General features: G+C 44.2%; 1 protein-coding gene across 7 annotated transcripts in view; it reads left to right on the plus strand.

The window, feature by feature from the left end:
• Positions 1 to 21,005, plus strand: part of dmd (dystrophin) — a 1,950,296-nt gene that overhangs the window by 1,352,448 nt on the left and 576,843 nt on the right. For all 7 annotated transcript variants that reach the window (XM_068040560.1, XM_068040554.1, XM_068040555.1 and 4 more), the window contains one exon: positions 15,578 to 15,742. In XM_068040560.1, the coding sequence (XP_067896661.1) occupies positions 15,578 to 15,742 (165 nt within the window). The remainder of the gene's footprint in view (positions 1 to 15,577; positions 15,743 to 21,005) is intronic.

Below are 21,005 nucleotides of genomic sequence, written 5' to 3' on the forward strand. Positions count from 1 at the left end.
TGCATGTCAGCCTGTTAATAAACATTGTCATGCATTGAGATGGCAATTACCTTGGCCTGGATTTTATGCTGGCGACAAGGGTCACAATGTCCGGAGAAAGCAACGGCTCAACCCCCACATCACCTATTCTCCAGAAGGCCCACCGAATCTAGTGCCAATCAGGGACTTAAGTGGACAGTGGCGGGCCTTCCACAGGATCAAGGACCCCATTGCCAGAAATCCCACCCTTGGAGAGCTGCTGGCCAATCAGCCAACAGCTCTTGCACTGAACAGTGCTACAGGGAGGCAGTGGCTGCTGTTGGAGGAGCACCTATTGGAGGCCCAGGAACAATGCTGGAAACAGACCACAGGTAGGTCAGGGCAGGTGGGGTGTCCTGGGGTAGGGGTCACAGGGGAAGGGGTATAGGGGGGTGACTAGCAAGAGTGCGAGAGATGGCCTTCGGTGCCCCCCCCCCACTCCCCTACATCAGGTCTCTCATTCAGACACAGAGTTCCTTTGAACAAGACCTAACCCCCATCCATCCCCATCCCGCTCCCCCCCACCCCCCGCCCCCCCCCCCCCCCCCCCACGGAGCCAGGAAGCCGCCTGCACGGTCTTTTCTGCTGTGCTTCCCGTGTGGTGACAGTGCTGCCCATCACATGGTTAATTGCAGCATTGAATGTGGCCCTTAATTGGGGTTAGTTGCCCAGTTAAGGCCCTCAAATGGCAGAAGGGCAGGAAGGCCATTCACAGGCTATCCCATCCTGGACTAAATTTTGGCAGAGGCATGATGGTGGCGGCCTCCAAACCCGCTGCAGGGAGAGCATAAAATTCCCCCTGGGCGGCGCAGTGGTTAGCACTGCAGCCTCACAGCTCCAGAGACCCTGGTTCAATTCTGGGTACTGCCTGTGCGGAGTTTGCAAGTTCTCCCTGTGTCTGCGTGGGTTTTCGCCGGGTACTCCAGTTTCCTCCCACATCCAAAAGACTTGCAGGTTGATAGGTAAATTGGCCATTATAAATTGCCCCTAGTGTAGGTGGTAGGGGAGTATAGGGACAGGTGGGGATGTGGTAGGAATATAGGATTAGTGTAGGATTAGTATAAATGGGTGGTTGATGGTCGGCACAGACTCGGTGGACCGAAGGGCCTGTTTCAGTGCTGTATCTCTAAATATAAAATATTATGTCTTTCTTTTTCCCTTCTCTGCTGAAGGTTTAGTTTAGTTTAGTTTTAGTTTAGAGATACAGCGCTGAAACAGGCCCTTCGGCCCACCGAGTCTGTGCCGACCATCAACCACCCATTTATACTAATCCTACACTAATTCCATATTCCTACCACATCCCCACCTGTCCCTATATATTTCCCTACCACCTACCTATACTAGGGACAATTTATAATGGCCAATTTACCTATCAACCTGCAAGTCTTTGACATGTGGGAGGAAACCGGAGCACCCGGAGGAAACCCACGCAGACACAGGGAGAACTTGCAAACTCCACACAGGCAGTACCCAGAATTGAACCCGGGTCGCTGGAGCTGTGAGGCTGCGGTGCTAACCACTGCGCCACTGTGCTGCATGTTGCATAATAGAAACATAGAAAAATTAGGAGCAGGAGTAGGCCATTTTGCCCTTCGAGCCTGCTCTGCCCTTCAATACAATCATGGCTGATCATCCAAACTCAGTAACTTGTTCCCACTTTCTCCCTGTATCCCTTGATCCCATTAGCCCTAAGAACTATATCTAGCTCTTTCTTGAATATATTTAATGATTTGGCCTCAACTGCTTTCCGGGGTAGAGAATTCCACAGGTTCACCACTCTCTGGGTGAAGAAATCTCTCCTTATCTTAGTCCTAAATGGCTTACCCCCTATCCTTGGACTGTGACCCCTGGTCCTGGATCCCCCGCCATCAGGAACATCCTTCCTGCATCTAGTCTGTCCAGTCCTGTTAGAATTTTGTAGGTTTCTATGAGGTCCCTTCTTCTAAACTCCAGCGAATAAAAGACCAATTAACCCAATCTTTCTTCATATGTCAGTCCTGCCATCCCAGGAACCAGTCTGGTGAACCTTTGCTACACTCCCTCCACAGCAAGAACATCCTTCCTCAGATAAGGAGACAAAAACTGTATACAATACTCCAGATGTGGTCTCACCAAGGCCTTGTATAATTGCAGCAAGACATCCTTGCTCCTGTACTCGAATCCTTTCGCTATGAAGGCCAACATACCATTTGCCTTCTTAAATGCCTGCTGGACCTGCAGGCTTACTTTCAGCGACTGGTACACAAGACCACCAAGGTCTCGCTGCACCTCCCCCTTTCTCAATCAATCGCCATTCAGATAATCTGCCTTTCTGTTTTTGCCACCAAAGTGGATAACCTCACATTTATCCACATTATACTGCATCTGCCATGTATTTGCCCACTCACTCAATCTGTCCAAATCACACTGGAGCTTCTCTGCATCCTCGTCACAGCTCACACTACCACCCAGCTTTGTGTCATCTGCAAACTTGGATATATTACATTTAATTCCCACATCGATATCATTAATATATATTGTGAATAGCTGGGGTCCGAACACTGATACCTGCGATACCCCACTAGACACTGCCCGCCACTTGGAAAAATACCCGTTTATTCCTACACTTTGTTTCCTGTCTGCCAACCAGTTCTCTATCCATGTCAGTACCTTACCCCCAATCTCTTTTGTGGGACCTTATCGAAAGCTTTCTGAAAGTCCAAATACACCACATCCACTGGTTCTCCCTTATCAATTCTACTAGTTACATCCTCAAAGAATTCCAGTAGATTTGTCAAGCATGATTTCCCTTTCGTAAATCCATGTTGACTTTGTCTGATCCTGTCACTGTTCTCCAAGTGCTCTGCTATTACATCTTTTAGAATGGACTCTAGCATTTTCCCCACTACTGATGTCAGGCTAACCGGTCTGTAATTCCGTGTGTTCTCTCTACCTCCTTTTTTAAATAGTGGGGTTACATTAGCAACTCTCCAATCTGTTGGAACTGTTCCAGAGACTATAGAATTTTGAAAAATTATCACCAATGCATCCTATGTTCTCTGCAAGCTTACTCTCATACTCTATTTTCCCCTTCTTAATCAATCCCTTTGTCCTCCTTTGCTGAATTCTAAACTGCACCCAATCCTCAGGTTTGCTGCTTGTTCTGGCTATTTTATATTTCTCCTTCTCAGATCTAATACTATCCCTAATTTCTTTTGTAAGCCACGGTTGAGCCACCCTTCTTGTTTTATTTTTGCGCCAGACGGGAATGAACAATTGTAATTCATCCATCTGTTCTTTAAATGCTGGCCATTGCCTATCCACTGTCAACCATTTAAGTAACATTTCCCAATCTAATTGCCAACTTGCGCCTCATACCTTTATAGTTTCCTTTATTTAGATTCAGGACCTTAGTCTCGGAATCAGCTCTCTCACTCTCCATCTTAATGAAGACTGGTATAACGTGGTGCCCTATGGTACTTGAACAAATTCTTCTTCTTCTTTGGACTCCTTGTCTCGAGAGACAATGGGTAAGCACCTGGAGGTGGTCAGTGGTTTGTGAAACAGCGCCTGGAGTGGCTATAAAGGCCAATTCTAGAGTGACAGTCTCTTCCACAGGTGCTGCAGATAAAATTGGTTGTCGGGGCTGTTACACAGTTGGCTGTCCCCTTGCGCTTCCGTCTTTTTTCCTGCCAACTGCTAAGTATCTTCGACTCGCCACACTTTAGCCCCGCCTTTATGGCTGCCCACCAGCTCTGGCGATCACTGGCAACTGACTCCCACGACTTGTGATCAGTGTCACAGGACTTCATGTCGCGTTTGCAGATGTCTTTAAAGCGGAGGCATGGACGGCCGGTGGGTCTGATACCAGTGACGAGCTCGCTGTACAATGTGATCCTGCCATCTTCCATGCGGCTCACGTGGCCAAGCCATCTCAAGCGCCGCTGGCTCAGTAGGGTGTATTTGCTGGGGATGTTGGCCGCCTCGAAGACTTCTGTGTTGGAGATATGCTCCTGCCACCAGATGCCAAGGATTCTCCGGAGGCAGCGAAGATGGAATGAATTGAGATGTCGCTCTTGGCTGACGTACATTGTCCAGGCCTCGCTGCCGTAGAGTAAGGTACTGAGGACACAGGCTTGATACACTCGGACTTTTGTGGTCCATGTCAGTGCGCCATTTACCCACACTCTCTTGGCCTGTCTGGACATAGCAGTGGAAGCCTTTCCCATGCGTTTGTTGATTTCCACATCGAGAGACAGGTTACTGGTGATAGTTGAGCCTAGCTTGAACAAATAGCCATTTTTATATGCACCAGGACAATGAACATTGTTGATCTCAACAATTGAGGAAGAGATACATCACAGCCAAGCATGATCCTGCGCTCAATTAATGTCACACATGCACGCTTTGCAACAGAAGTCACTGGATACTGATGAGCTGTGGGATCCCTAGAAAGGTTTTCCACCTTCCTAACCCACAGATAACCCACAGGCTAATTATTGCACCCCTATTGTTACCTGGACTCAGGTCAGCTGACAGTGCAGATTAGAGAAAGAACCTAGTATCTTCTGGGTCTGGTTGGCTCAATTTCATACCGGACCATGCACATACAAACTGTAGCATGAGCAGCTCAATTTTTACTCTTCAGGATAAAGTGGAACAATCCATTCCTATATGAAAATGAGTTTGCAAAATGGGATGTAGGTGGACGGACCATGAAAGTTAGCAGTTATTGTATTTTTTAGAATTAGTTTTGACAGTAATTCTATGGATAATTGTAAACAATCAGTTTGATGAAAATGTTTTCAATTGAATTTGGCTTTGTATGTGTGCAAACTTGCACTAATGCATTGCCTATCTTTCTATCCAATAAATGTTCACTTCTCTCTCTTCTACAATCTTAAAGTCTTCATCAGTCTTGCACCAGATTTTAGAAGTGGCTTTCTCTTGTCAAACATTGGATTTTATTTGTAAATGTGTTTATGGGAAGTCACATTCATCTACAAAGGTTGCATTGATATTTCAGTCACATCAAAAAGTTTATTTTCCTTAGATATAACAAATGACTCCTGTTAGTTAAACTCCCTCCATGGCTAATTTTAGTGAGTCAGTAATTCTGTTTTCTAGTCAGATTACTTTTTTTTGCTGAAGTTAACAGGAAGAATTTCCTTCCCCTTGTCACAGAAGTATTGACTAACTCTGGAAAAGGAAACAGTGGAAAATTACAAGTGATGTAAAAACAAACTGCTGGAAATACTCAGCAGGTCAGAATGATGAAAGGTCACAGACCTGAAATATTAACTCTGCTTCAGTCCCCATAGATGCTGCCTGACCTGCTGAGTATTTCCAGCACTTTATATTTTTATTTCAGATTTCCAGCATCTGCAGTATTTTGCTTTTATTTTACAAGTGATGTAGTTTACTTTGACAATCAAATATCTACTCATCACATTTGGACTGTTTCTGAGGGTTTCAAAATACATTTTATCAGCATTCCTTTCTTGAGTGAGCACATTATTTGAACTAGTATAATCATTTTTTCTTTCACTGGTCAAGCCATTTAAAATCTGATAATGTACACTCCTTCTGTCAAATGCAATCTATTTTCAAGTGGAGCTCAGCATGAATAAGGCAGCTACAAAATGTACAGAGATTTTTAGATTTCTGAGTAAATGGTAACTACCGATTGAAATGTTTTCCATACGGACCAGCTTGTGATGTTAAGTTCTTTTGAAATTTGCTTTGATTTGACTGGCCTCTTCCTGTCACTTTTTTCTCAATTATGTCTCTTCACAATCGCATTGATTTCCATGCAACTTCCTTCAAGCATACTTGTTCTATTCCACATATTTGTTCAGAGGCACTATAAGTGGTGCTTTACGATCAGGGGGTGACAAGTGACACTTGTGAAACAGCAATCTTCATGCATCCTCTCTTTTACCTAGTGCCCCAGACACACACAAAATTATTAGCACCATTTTTTTTCATTGTGCTTGAACTGGGCCCACATTTGACTTAGCCTGATAAATTAAAGCAAACCAATAACTACTCTGACATTTGCAAGACTTATTGGCAGCCCAGTGACTATATAGGTGTTTTCAAAAAAACTCCTCATAAAAAGTCTTGCATTTATGTAGCACCTTATCACATTTCTGAGAAACATTTCAGAATTTAACATACAATCATTCACTAGTAATGCAGGCGAATATGGCTATGTTGCTTATGGCAAGATTTCACAAACACTAATTAGTTGAACGACAATTAATCTACTTTTGATTGTGTTGATTGAGGAAGGAATGAACGGGGAGAACTTCTCACTGCTCTTTAAATAGCACCTTAGTACTATTTGATCCACCACAAAGATAGATCAATGTCTTATCCAAATATCTCACACAACATGGCACACACTCAGTACTGCACTGTGTCTGGTTTTCATGTGTGAAGTCCCAGAGTGGGGTTTTAACCTTTAATCCATTGACTCAGAAGCAAAAGCACTGCCACTGAAGCCAAACTGACAAATTGTTGCCTGGACACAGGTCCAATAAAGGTAATTATGATTAACCATGAGGATTGGTAAGTCTAATGCTGTGATATTTGAACCCAGATAGACATTTCGTTGCAGGATTTTTCCCTTCTCTCTCAAAACACAGAGATGACAATTGAAGTTTGAAGTACTGTGGAACTGGGAACCAATGCAGATCAAAAGGAGAGTAGTGTTGAGACTTGGTGTGGAACAGGGTGTGGACGGCAGAGATTTGGATGAGTTTAAATTTTTTCGGTCCATATAGCTTTCGAGTCAATGTTACAGAATGATGTTTCCTTTATGCTGTTTACATACAGAAATTAATGGGTAGTTTGGAGTGCAAGATTAAGTAGATTCAATTGAGCAGGAGTGTAATTCTCAGAATTATAATTGAAGTTATCTGCATACTCATTATTACTTCTTATCTGCCTTTGTTCATGATCTGGCTTTAAACTATTGGTGAAAGCATCCTGGAAGCAGACATTAATATGCAGATCTAAAAATAGATGGGTAGTGAACACCCCGCCACTCACGAGGGGTAGAGTTCTATGCAAAATGTTTATAGCAAGCAAGTCGCCAACAAGGACTTCCTTGATGCTCTGTTAAAAGGTCATCTGAAAGACATCATTACACGTACAGGTGGCTCACTTTATTTAGGACTGTGTAATATTTCAGTCTAATGCCTTTCTTCTATAAGGTTACAATTCATTAGAAATATGTGGAAAAGTATAACTACATTTTATCAAAGAAATGGGGACACTTCTTAAACCTTTTGAAAGCTATAAGAGAACAAATGCTTCTTCATCAGCAACAACTTGCATTTATGTGGGGGTCTTTAACATGGAACAATGTATCAAGATTTCACAGAGGCATTAAGAAAACAGACATTATGCCAAAGAAGGAAAGATTAGGAGATTGGCCTAAAGCTTGGTCAGGGATGGATTTTAGAGAGGGCATTACAAACGGAGAGAAGGCGGAGGAGTTTAAAGAGGGAATTTGAGAGTTGGACTTCGGCAGATGAATGCACAGCTGCCAGTGGTAGGATGAAGAGGGGATGGACAAGAAGTTGGAATCAGAGAATATGAGTGGGTGGGGGAGGGGTTACTGTGATAAGGAGGAGCACGATCATGGTGCTGTCAAAACACAGAGATGAGAATTGAAGTTTGAAGTACTGTGGAACTGGGAACCAATGCAAATCAACAAGGAGAGTAGTGATGAGACTTGGTGTGGAATAGGATGTGGACAGCAGAGATTTGGATGAGTTTAAATTTTAAGCACTAATTAAGCTTAAAAATAGAAGTAACTTTCCGTCCAAAGTCCGAAGAAATAACAGAAGGTGGGAGAAGACCAATATAGACTGTTGCCTCTCACCAGAACCTGGAACATTAGATGGCAGTACAGAGTTATGGCAGTTAAAGAGTATAAAATCATCATGGAGATCAGCATAACCCTGATGCAGCTATCAAAGAATGCAGCTATTTAAGCATGGAACAGTGAGGGTGAGGGATGGGCAATGTGCTGTGAGACTAGGCAGCTTTAACTTGTAGAGTAAGCTAAAATATACCCACTGTTAGGAGCAGTCGGCCTAAAATAGTGGCAGAGAGGAGACTAGGAGAGAAAAGAACAGGGATAGAAGTGGATTTTCACAGCTCAGGAGGGAGCTGTCTGCATCGGAGCCATATTTAAAATCAAGTTGGTAGTCAAGATCCCACAAGCAGCAATGAGATAATGACCAGCTAAACTGTTTTAATGATGTTAGTCAAGGAATGAATGTTGGCCTGCACGCTGGGGAGAACTTTGAAACAGTGTGATGGGATCTTTTACATCAACAACAGCTGGTATTTACTTAGTGCCTTTGATGCCGAGCCACATAAGGAGCTATTAGGACAGATGACCGAAAGCTTGGTCAAAGAGATTGATATATATTGTTATACTATCTGTAAAATGCTAGGAACTAATTAGCTAGGAACTAGTTGTTATGTGTAAGTATTCCAGTGGGGCCACATTCACGGCTGCACTGGAGAGTCATGGGATATGTAACACAAAAACCAGTTTCACCAGTCCCTACCAGGCAGCATTGTGAGCTGTATTAAACACAAAGAGCTCCAGTCATCCCAAGTCTAAAGTATGGTTATTTCCAACATCTGGGAACCAGAAAACAACAAAATGGTGTAATATGGTGGCAGCGAGTGTCTGTGAGAAAACCTAGAACATTTTAAAAGAATTAGATTGGGAAAATTGACCCAAATTAGTGCTAGGCAGAGAGAAAGAAAAACTGAGTGACTCGTGCGAAAACGAACTGTCAGCTGGGATAGCAATGAATGCATAGCTACAGCCCATAATGAATAGGAGAGCTAATGATGATGTAGAGGCACTTGAGAAGTTTAAACAAAAGTGCAGATTAACATTCAGTAGTTTCCTAAAAGGCACTAATGAAGAGGAGAGGGTCAGATATATCCTTCTGTGGGCTGGAGATAAAGGATTACATTTATTTAACAGCTGAGACCTAAACGAAGATGACAGCAGAAACCCAGACAAAATTTTTGAAAGATTCAGCACCCATCTCCAGCCAAAATCATATCATCGGATATACCGATATGTATTTCAAGGCCTCAGAAATAGGTGAGCCTATTGACAATTTTGTAGCAAGATTGAAAAATGCAGCTTGAAAATGTAAATTTAAGGACTCAGATGGAAGGCTGATAGATCAGCTCATTTGGGGTTCTGCACATCCAGAAGTACAGAAAGCTCTAATCGGACAGGACAAGCTCACAATATCGTGGGCTGTAGACACTGCCAGAGCACATGAAGCCACGAGCAGACAGATGAAGACACTGACTACCCAAACGCCTAGCCTTCAGTTAAGCCAAGAGAAAGGCAGCAGGGTTGATGCAGTGAAACAACAACGAAAGAGTGTACACCAGACAGAGAATAAGACGTGCAGGAGCTGTGGACGACCACACGAATTGACAGCAGGAAACATCTCGCATATGGATCAATCTGCAGAGTTTGCAGAAAGACCAATCACTGGGAAAAGATGTGCAGAACAAGGCAAGAAGGGGGTAGACAGGTCACCAGAGCCAGAGTAACAGGGTGAATGAGCAGTGAAAGAAATCAAAACATCCATACCCTGGAAGATGACGATGGGTTTGAGAACACGATAGACATAGGAATCATACAATTGCACAAAATGTCAGGGTGTGACAGTTCCCAGAGAAAAGAAATTCACACAAACATTCAGATCAGGAAGAGGGTGAGAAACAAGCCCACAACGATAAATCTGAAGGTGAAGTTTGATACTGGAGCACAGAGTACCATCATCCCACTCAGACTATACCAGAAGATCTTCCCTGAAAATTTGGAGGAAAATGGTTATCCGAGGAAAGGTGCTCTGAAAGCAAACAACGTCATGCTAACATGCATACAGGGGAACTAAGATTCGACAGCTAGGAACAACCCAAATCAGAGGGACACACAAAGGAGACAAAGTGATTCCTAATAACACACCGGCCCGCTGATGTCGTCAGAGTGCGCCAAGCTGTGCACATGCGCAGTGACATCTTGCCAGGACTTCATGGTGCATGTGTGGGATGATGTCATCGCGCAACACCAACGTCATCTGGTATCTGCGCCAGGTCCACCTTCGCCCATGCGCGATAAAGCGTCATCAGGTATCCAGTCCCCCACTCGGCTGGAGGAAACGGCTCAATGGGAGACTGTGAAGCTGGAGCTCTCCCCCCTTGGCAACTCGCTCCAGAGTTCGCTGCTCCCCCACTCCTCTGGCCGATTGCTTCACGCCACCCTGCTCATTGGCTGCTCGCTCCCTGCCCTCCAGCTGCTAGCTCTAGGCTGCGCCACTTCCCTCCACTCGGCCACTCGCTCCTGCGTAGCCCCATCATCCCTTGCTTCTTCAGGCGGTGCCTGGTGACCGATGAAACGTGGGAGTGAGTGGCCGACATGAGGGAAGAAGCGCGGCCTAGAGCTAGTGTCTGCAGGGGGAGGGGGGTGGGGAGAGAGTGGCCAGAGAGCGGAGTGGCGCGAGCGGGGAACAATCGACCAGGGGAGTGGGGGGCAGTAGTGAGGTCTGCAGTGAACATCAAAGGGGGGAAAGCGACCACTAGGGAGGAGGGGGAGAAAACAAGTTGCCGAGGGGGGAGAGCGGCCAGTGGGGTGAAAGCTAGTAGTTGCGTTCGGGTGAAATCAGCCCTGGTCAGTCATATAAACAAATCACATAACGAATTGGCAGCACATTTTTTCTCTTCCATCGATCGGATGCCAATCTTCCAATGGAAATTCAATCATAAAATTCCTTTTGTATTTAATAGGATTACTGAAATATTAAATGGATCTGAGGATTACAGTTAGTATCCTATAACTACATAGTAGCATATTACTGGGCTTCCACCAACTTAATGTAATGTTAGTTTGTTAGAACGATCTAGCCATAGGCATTTCCTGTGATAAATTGAGCAGTGCATCTTTAATCCTGACAGCTGCCTGAATGTCACAGACACTGACGTTCCCGTTGAAGAGCCTGCATTTGCGCATGTGCAAGTATTGCGCCACCAAGTGGTTATATTGTCAGCAAACGAAGCCCAAAAAACTGTATGTTCTGTGTCACTGAAACAGATGGTCTTGCTATCCTGGGATTGAGCAGTTGCATAGAGCTGCAGATTATCTCAGTAAACCATGAGATGAAGGAGCCGATACTGAGGGTTGAAGACAGTTCAATGAACACATTGAAAAGCACCCTCCAGTCAGAAGCCGGTACAAATGTACCCAGAATGTTTTGATGAGACAGTTGGATTCTTTGAAGATTTTGAGTATCGCATCAATGTTGCCCCAGTGATGAAACCAGTGATTCATCCCCCACATAAAGTACCAGTGGAACGAATAGGAAAGCTTGAAAGAGAGCTCCAAGAAATGGAAGAAAAGAAGGTGATCGCCAGAATCACAGAGCCTACAGATTGGGTAAATTCCATCGTGGTGAGAGAGAAGCCCAATGGACAGCTAAGAATTTGCCTAGATCTCAAAGATCTTAATGAAGCAATAAAGAGGGATCACTACCCTATTCCCACACTGGAAGAAATCACACCGGCACTGGCAGGGGCAAAAATTTTCAGCAAGCTTGATGCCAGAAATGGCTACTGGAATGTGAAGCTAGATGCAGAATCTTCATTGTCGACAACATTCAACTCACCCTTTGGACGGTACAAATTCCTGTGTCTACCCTTTGGCCTCAAAGTGAGCCCGGATGTGTTCCAACAGAAAGTAGACGAGACATGCAGGGGATGCAAAGGAGCAGTCGGCCTAGCTGATATATGGTGTAGATGGAAAAGATCATGACAACCATCTACATGAAGCCATGGAGAGAACCAGGAAAGCTGGGATTAAGCTAAATGCAGACAAATGCATTGTGAAAGTGACAGAATGTCAGTTCTTTGGAATGGTGTACACACCTGACAAAGTAAAGCCAAGTCCTGAAAGAATCTCAGCCATCTCTGGGATAGAAGCTCCAAGAGGTAAGAGAGAGTTGTTAAGTTTCCTTGGTTTGATACAGTACATGAGCTCATTTATTCCGCACATGTCGGAATACTCAGCAAACTTGCAGGAGCTGATGAAAGAAGGTGTAGAGTACTAGTGGTCAGAGTCACATGACAGGAGTTTCAACAAGCTCAAAAAGGTAGTATGCAAGGAGACAAGTCTATCATACTACAACAGAAAGAAACCTGTCACTCTGCAAGTAGATGCTTCTACAAAAGAACTGGGAGCAGCCCTGGTACAAGGTGAGCTACTCGCCTCAGGATTCCTAGCCTCTGACCTGCTCTTGTAGCCACAGTATTTATATGACTACTCCAGTTCAGTTTCTGGTCGATGGTAGCCCCTAGGATGTTGATAGTTCAGGATTCAGCGATGGTAATGCCATTGAATGTCAAGGGGAGATGGTTAGATTCTCTCTTGTTGGAGATGGTCATTGCCTGGCACTTGTGTGGCACGAATGTTACTTGCCACTTATCAGCCCAAGCCTGAATGTTGTCCAGGTCTTGCTGCATTTCTACACGGACTGCTTCAGTATCTGAGAAGTCACGAATGGTGCTGAACATTGTGCAATCATCAGCGAACATCCCCACTTCTGACCTTATGATTGAAGGTAGGTCATTGATGAAGCAGCTGAAGATGGTTGGGCCTAGAACACTTGAGTAGGATACTACTCAAAGTTCCCTTTTATCCGGAAGATGAAAGACTTGAGAGCCACAACAATCATCTCAGCAGTACGAGTTCTGTTCACAGAGCAAGGGATTCCTGAAAGGTTAATATGTGACAATGGCACCTAATTTACATCCAGAGAATTTAAGGAATTTGCTGACCAGTATGGGTTCAACGCCATCACCTCATCACCACACTACCCACGGGGACATGGATTTATAGAAAGACAAGTCTAGACGGTCAAAAGAACCCTTGTGCAATGCCAAGAGATGAAGGAAGACCCAAACCTGGCCTTATTGTCACGCCGATCCACACCTCTCAAGGCTGACATGAAATCACCTGCAGAGCTGTTGAATGAAAGAAAATATACGTCTACTCTGCCAATAAAATACATCCTTCAAGTGACCAGGAGGAAGTGAGACGACAACTCTCTGAAGCACAGGTAAGAGAAGAGCAGCACTTCAACAAGCATGCTAAATCCATGCCCGAGCTGTTGAATGGATCCTGTACGTATACAGTTTGTCCTATCATGAAAACCTGGAGCCCAGCAAAAGTTGCTAGTGAAGCTGGGACCCCAAGGTCATCTATCATCGAGACTGAAACCAGTAACCAAATGAGAAGGAACAGAATCCATATTCAACCTACACCTGAGCTGGAACAACAGAAAAGATCATCAACAACACCGGAGACATCACTATCCAGCGAGACAACATTAACAACATCACCAGCAAGTGACACAATATTGCCTGTACAGCGTGCTAACTCACCACTGAGAACAACAAATGCAAGATGGAAGCACAACATCTTACCACTCAAGTGATACCGTGAATAATATTTTTTAGAATAAGAATACATGCTATAAAAGACTCTAAAAAGGGGTTCAGATTATTTCCAAAAGTCAGTTGATAATCATCTTCAGTTATATTGAGTTATATTGATAAAGGGGCATTGTGTTTTAAGTAAAGAGGGATGATATATATTGTTATACTATCTGTAAAGTGCTAGGAACTAGTTGTTATGTGCAAGTATTCCAGTGGGGTCACATTCAGGCTGCACTGGAGAGTCATGGGATATATAGCACAAAAACCAGTTTCACCAGTCCCTACCAGGCAGCATGGTGAGCTGTGTTGAACACAAAGAACTCTAGCCATTCCAAGTATAAAGTGTGGTTATTTCTAACATCTGGGAACCAGAAAACAACAAAAAGACATAACAGAGGTAAGTTTTAAAGAGGGTCTTAAAGGAGGAAAGAGAGGTAAAGAGGCTGAGAGGCTAGGGAGGGAATTCCAGAGCTTAGGGCTTTGGCAGCTGATGGCATGGTCACCAATGGTGGATCAATTAAAATCATGGATTCTCAAGAGGCCAGAATTGGAGGAGCACAGATATCACCGAGGATTATAGGGCTGAAGGAGATTACAGTGATAGGGGCAAGGCCTTGGAGGCATTTGAAAACAAGGATGAGCATTTTAAAATTGAGGTGTTGCCTAACTGGGAGCCTGGTAGTTCAGAGAGCACGGGGTGATGGGTGAACGAGACTTGCTGCGAGTTAAGACACGGGCAGCAGAGTTTTGGGTGACCTCAAGTTTACAATGTAGAATGTGGGAGGCCAGCCAGGAGCATGTTGGAATAGTCAAGTCTGGAGGTAACAAAGGCAAGGATGAGGATTTCTGCAGCAGGTGAGCTGAGACAGGGCAAAGTCGGTCGATGCAATGGAGATGGGGTCAAATATGACACCAAGGTTGCCAGGGATTGGGATTGAGTCAGTAGTTAGGAAATGGAGTTTGTGGTGGGAACTGAAACAATGGCTTTGGTCTTCACAATATTTAATTGGAGGAAATTTCTATTCATCTGGTATTGGATGTCGAAAAAGCAGTCTGACAGTTTAGAGACAGTTGAGGAGTCAAGAGAGGTGTTTGTGAGGTAGAGCTGGGTATTGTCACCAGACGTATGGAAACTCAGTCTTTGGAAAATGAAAAATAGGATAAATCCCTAGGGCACGCCAGAGTTGCAGATGCTGGAATCGAAGCCATTGCAGTTGATTGTCTAGCTACAACTGGATTGATAAGAATAGAACCAGATGAATGATGGTGGAAAGGCATTGAAGGTGGATTGTGTGGTCAACCATGTCAAAAACTGCAGACAGGATGAGGAGGACATCCACTTGAAAGAGCAGGTGGAGCTTTGGTTTAACATCTCATCCAACAGTACAGCACTCCTTTACAGTATAGCACTGGAGATTTTTTTGCTCAAGTCTCTGGAGTGAAACTTGAACTAACAACCTTCTGACTCAGGTGAGAGTCCTGCCAACTGAGCCACGGCTGACACAGCTATCCAGGTTAGAACCTACAGCCACTAGATTTCAAACTGAAAAGAGCCACACTTGCCAGCAAGCATTGTACATTTGCGTGGGAGTGCTGTGTTCTGTATGTGGTAAATAAAGCAGTTCATAAAGTCTCATAAGCATTCAGCCAGTTAAACATCACCGGTCTGTCAAATCTTGCTGCACCTCAGCAGCTGTTGTCATGGAAACAGTTATTCCTGAGGTCTCCTCCTGTGGTTTTAGATTTATTGTCTCCTGTAAATGGCTCATCATCAGAGATTAGGATGGCTGGATTTATCATTAATACGTTGTACTCAAACAGGCTGAAAGTAATATCCCCTGAATGCAAGCTGGAACATGCATATAAATGAAGTGAGGAAGAACTGATTCTTTCAATGCAACATAAATTTTCAACAAAAAGTCCTGAGTTCTGAAATGCAACCGAAAAGTAAATGTTCCATTAATTTATCGTAAGAGTTAAAAATACTGATCTGAATCAGCAACAATTTTCTTGTGCTTTTATTTTCTAGGTGTCAAAAAATTTGCCTGATAAACAAAAAGAAATAGAAGATTTACTGAAAGACTTTACACGATTTCAGCAGCAGCTAAACCTGATAACATTGTGGGCCTCCTCTACAAAAGATCAGTTGGAGTTATACAAGGAAGCACCAATACCAGAAGTCTTCGATATTAAGGTAAAAGTTATTCTAATGACCATATATATATATCATTATTGTAGCTCTCTAGAATAGCATTGAGTTGAATTTCTCAGTCTAAACTGTCTTGAACAAGGTGAGAAGTTTGCAGTGATGGTTGTTCAGAAAAGTAGCGAGGCAGCACAGTATCTCCCAGCAGGTTTTTGGTGGGCAACAGGCCCTCTGTGGAGTTTTGAACGCAGAATGGCTCTACATAAGGCTTAACCACTAAGACCACAGTTTGGATGTAAAAGAAGTGGGAACCACAATGTTCAAAGGTTGAAGACTGGGAATGAACAAGGATGAGAGAAGGGCATTGCAAATAACCGAAGAAAAGTTTTCAGTGAAGAAATGCTGGACCTTGGAGCATAAGTTGAGAAATAATAGCATTAAAGAATGTTTAGGTGCATCAAGCTGTGGTAATGGGATTGGTGTGAAAGTAGTTTTATCATTTGGCTCTGACATGTATATGGACCTGACCACTTGGCTTACATGAGACCAATCTAATCTGGTAAGACATGGCGATCTGGCAATGTCAGTATTTACCCTGTAAGAGCAAAATGAAAAATAAGAAATCTCCCTGACAAAAGTGGGAGATTTCTATGTGTCATTTGATACAGTTCTGAAATAGTTAGAGTTAAAATGGAAGCTGTCTTTCCTTACACACGTGTAAAGCAAAAGTAAGAGAGAAGTTATTTGGGTGAAGAGTACAGTAAGGAGTGAGCTAGTAACAGAGTGAAGTGGGGACAGAGTGAAAATAGTACTTCCATAATGGAAATTTGGCTGGAATGAGAATTAGGAGCAAAGGGATAAGAAGGAGCAGAGCAGCTTAATTAAAATTTAAATAGAAAATGTAAATACAGAAAAAAGCACACTGAACACAGGAAGGTTCCAGCTCAGTGTCTCTTCATTCCACGGGCACCAAATATGAAAGTACACTCATGAAGGAAAAAACTTATCTTAAAGAAATAATCTCATTACAGTGGACGACCATTGCTTGCCACCCTGAAGCAGAACTGTTGAGAGTTTAACTCTTTGTTTCAAATCAGCAGTGTTGCAGACTTTTATGTTAAACAATGGGATGCAGGAATCCCTTGCTTCAGCAGGACCGTAGGTTTGTGATCCTGAACCTTTCTCTCCCGATCTCTTAACCTCACTCTTCGTAAGGGGGTTTTAGACTTAAATACTGTACTTGAAGCACCACAAGAACAAAGTTGAGAGCAGGTGTGCTTATGGTCCTTCTGTTGCTAGTTCCTCTTGAACCCATGAGCAACAGATTACCTTGATATCCAGATCACCAGAGGTCTCTTCAGTTTCTTGATCTCTGGGGCTTATTTGCTCTGTAGCTAGTCCTCTGTGGCCCTTAGTAGCTGGGTGCACACACCAATTCCCCCTCGCCAGCACTGTTCCCCAATCGCCGACGCAGAGCTTAGGCTGCTCCCTCTTACTCTTTCTTCTCCTGCCCATGCCTCTGCCTCTGCCTGTGGCTCTTTGGCTCCACCCCCGAGCCTGCGAAAGACATTGCTGCTGTCCCCGAAAGGACATCTGTGCACCGGAAACTGCTGAAACCCGGGGTTTTTGACCATCACCACCACCTACTGGCCCAAGGTGCGCACCCCGAGGAGAAAGTCCGATGAAGCAGACGCTTTCCAAACTCTGAGGAAATGCTTGCTCGTCGGTTCACAGCAGCTGACGAGGAAATAGCATGACCCTTGCACTACACACTTCCCTGCTTATGAGTTGCTGTCCCAGCAACTAAACACATCAATATCTACTGTTTTCAAAGAAACTGTAGAATTAACAAGTTTGTCTGATCTATGATATCTAAAACATTGGAATCTACAGTAGTGACAACATTTCTTCTCAGCGCTTCTTTCTGTTTCTTTGACTCCATTTCAAATGCATGGTTTAGCTGTGTATGATGCTCAGTTATCCAATCATCAACTTGGCCATCACTTTCAGAATCCATGTCAAGCCCCAGTTGTTGATCTCCTGGAAGAACTGAGTGTCTCCCAAAGAAGAGGTAATGCAGAGGATAGTCTGTTGAATGTGGGTAGTGTTATATACATAAACCAGTTCCGAAAGGTACTCAAACCACATCCTTTTCTTCTCAGGAGGTAGGATGTGCAATCCGTCATGAAGAGTACAATTGAATCGTTCGCATTGTCCATTATCCTCTGGATGGTAGGGGTTGGTGTGACTCTTGACAATACCATAAACCTTGCAAAGCTCTTGTATTGATTTTGCTCTCAAAATTGCACCCCCTGTCGCTGTATATTCTTCATTGAACACCGAAACGAATAAAATTTCTCGCAAGAATAGCAACACAGAAAGGGGCAGTGATGTGCTGTACTTGCAGGATATAGGAGTTTCAAGTAGCAGATGTTAACTTGGAGAATCACTTCTGCAAGCAGTGCCTCTACCTGAGACTACTTGAGCTCAAGGTCTCAGGTGGTGTTGGAGACAATCTGACTCATTGATGTTGGAGAAGGGCTTTTGGAACAAGGGTTTCATTGAGTAGTTACTCCACGGAGAGATCGTGATTTGCCAGTGGTAGAACAAGGAGTGGTGACATTTGACAAGTCAGGGACAGCAAGAAGGGAGAGACTAGAGCAGGAGAATCCTGCCAACAATTTTTGAAAACCAACGCACGATCCACTCAGTTTCTGACGAATTCTGGAGAGTGATCCTTCAACAGGCATTATGCCTCTCATTGGCAAATAAAAGTGGCTTAATGCCGATTTAAGGTGTCTTGTCAGGGACACCTATATATTGCCTGAGATAATATAGGAAAGTCTTCGCTTGCGTTGTTATAAACAGGTTCCAGAAGCTGGCTGAGCATGTTTACCCTGAGGCACAGTGTGGCTTTCGAGCAAAGAGATCCACCATTGACATGCTGTCTTCCCTTTGCCAGCTACAGGAGAAATGCCGCGAACAACAGATGCCCCTCTACTTTGCTTTCATAGATCTCACCAAATCCTTTGACCCCGTCAGCAGACGTGGTCACTTCAAACTACGAGAAAATATCGGATGTCCACCAAAGCTACTAAGTATTATCACCTCATTCCATGATAATATGAAAGGCACAATTCAGCATAGCGGTGCCTCATCAGACCCCTTTCCTATCCTGAGTGGTGTGAAACAGGGCTGTGTTCTTGCACCTACATTGTTTGGGAACTTCTTCTCCCTGCTGCTATCACATGCGTTCAAGTCTTCAGAAGAGGGAATTTTCCTCCACACAAGATCAGGTGACAGGTTGTTCAACCCTTGCCCGTCTAAGAGCGAAGACCAAAGTATGGAAGGTCCTCATCAGGGAACTCCTCTTTGCTGACGATGCTGCATTAACATCTCACACAGAAGAGTGTCTGCAGAGACTCATCAACAGGATTGCGGCTGCCTGCAACGAATTTGGCCTAAGCATCAGCCTCAAGAAAACGAACATCATGGGACAGGACATCAGAAATGCTCCATCCATCAATTTTGGCGACCACGCTCTGGAAGTGGTTCAAGATTTCACCTATCTAGGCTCAACTATCACCAGTAACCTGTCTCTCGATGCAGAAATCAACAAGCGCATGGGAAAGGCGTCCGCTGCTATGTCCAGACTGACCAAGAGAGTGTGGGAAAATGGTGCACTGACACGGAACACAAAAGTCCAAATGTATCAAGCCTGTGTCCTCAGTACCTTGCTCCACGGCAGTGAGGCCTGGACAACGTATGTCAGCTAAGAGCGACGTCTCAATTCATTCCATCTTCGCTGCCTCCGGAGAATCCTTGGCATCAGGTGGCAGGACCGTATCTCCAACGCAGAAGTACTCGAGGCGGCCAACATCCTCAGCATATACACCCTACTGAGCCAGCAGCGCTTGAGATGGCTTGGCCATGTGAGCCGCATGGAAGATGGCAGGATCCCCAAGGACACGTTGTACAGCGAGCTCGTCACTGGTATCAGACCCACCGGCCGTCCATGTCTCCGTTTTAAAGACGTCTGCAAACGCGACATGAAGTCCTGTGACACTGATCACAAGTCGTGGGAGTCAGTTGCCAGTGATCGCCAGAGCTGGCAGACAGCCATAAAGGCGGGGCTAAAGAGTGGCAAGTCGAAGAGACTTAGCTGTTGGCAGGAAAAAAGACAGAAGTGCAAAGGGACAGCCAACTGTGTAACAGCCCCAACAACCAATTTTATCTGCAGCACGTGTGGAAGAGTCTGTCACTCTCGAATTGGCTTTTATAGCCACTCCAGGCGCTGCTTCACAAACCACAGACCACCTCCAGACGCTTTCCCATTGTCTCTCGAGACAAGGAGGCCAAAGAAGAATATAGCATCAGTATTTCAGGAACCCTACAATGCGGGATATAGCCCCACAAAATTGGACCTCATTGCCCCAGTTTGGCACCCGAGAAACAGGTTTTTTGTTTAATCTAAGACTTCTTAGGTAGCTTAAATTACTAATGTCATCTTCGAAATACAGATTTTTAAAAATTCATAACTTAAAATGTTGCTGAAAACTGAATAGAGCAGTTGAATGTTTCTGTAACGCAAACAATATTCTGCAAATGATTTAAGTGAAAGGATTTGAAATTCAAATTTCCATCACTCAGATCATGCCAGTATTGATCGACTTAGCTGGTTATTGATGCAGGTGAGGATGAGCCATTGGCTGCCTTGCTTTCTGAGGACCCTGATTCACCACTATGCTCGGGGTGGAATATTCAAGTTACTTTTCCAGGAAATTTTAGCATAAATTTGGAACAAGAGGATTGATGTACGAAACCGGTTAATTAATGGCGTATGTCATTGTTTGCGCCATTCTAGGAAATTCTATGCCAACATTGCAGAGTTTTATTTAGAGTGGATATGTGCCAGAGGACTGCAGAGTGGCTAATGTAATGCTCATTTTCACAAGGAAAGACAGAGCTAACTCGTAAGTTGAAGGCTGCTAGGTTATCATCTGTGGTAGGCAACATTTTTGAATCTTTAATTAAATATGATATTTTTTAAATTTTATTTTAGAGATACAGCACTGAAACAGGCCCTTCGGCCCACCGAGTCTGTGCCGACCATCAACCACCCATTTATACTAATCCTACATTAATCCCATATTCCCTACCACATCCCCACAATTCCCCTACCACCTACCTATACTAGGGGCAATTTATAATGGCCAATTTACCTATCAACCTGCAAGTCTTTGGCTGTGGGAGGAAACCGGAGCACCCGGCAGAAACCCACGCAGTCACAGGGAGAATTTGCAAACTCCGC

The sequence above is a fragment of the Heterodontus francisci genome, chromosome 10 (assembly GCF_036365525.1).
Source record: "Heterodontus francisci isolate sHetFra1 chromosome 10, sHetFra1.hap1, whole genome shotgun sequence".
Taxonomy (NCBI): Eukaryota; Metazoa; Chordata; class Chondrichthyes; order Heterodontiformes; family Heterodontidae; genus Heterodontus; species Heterodontus francisci.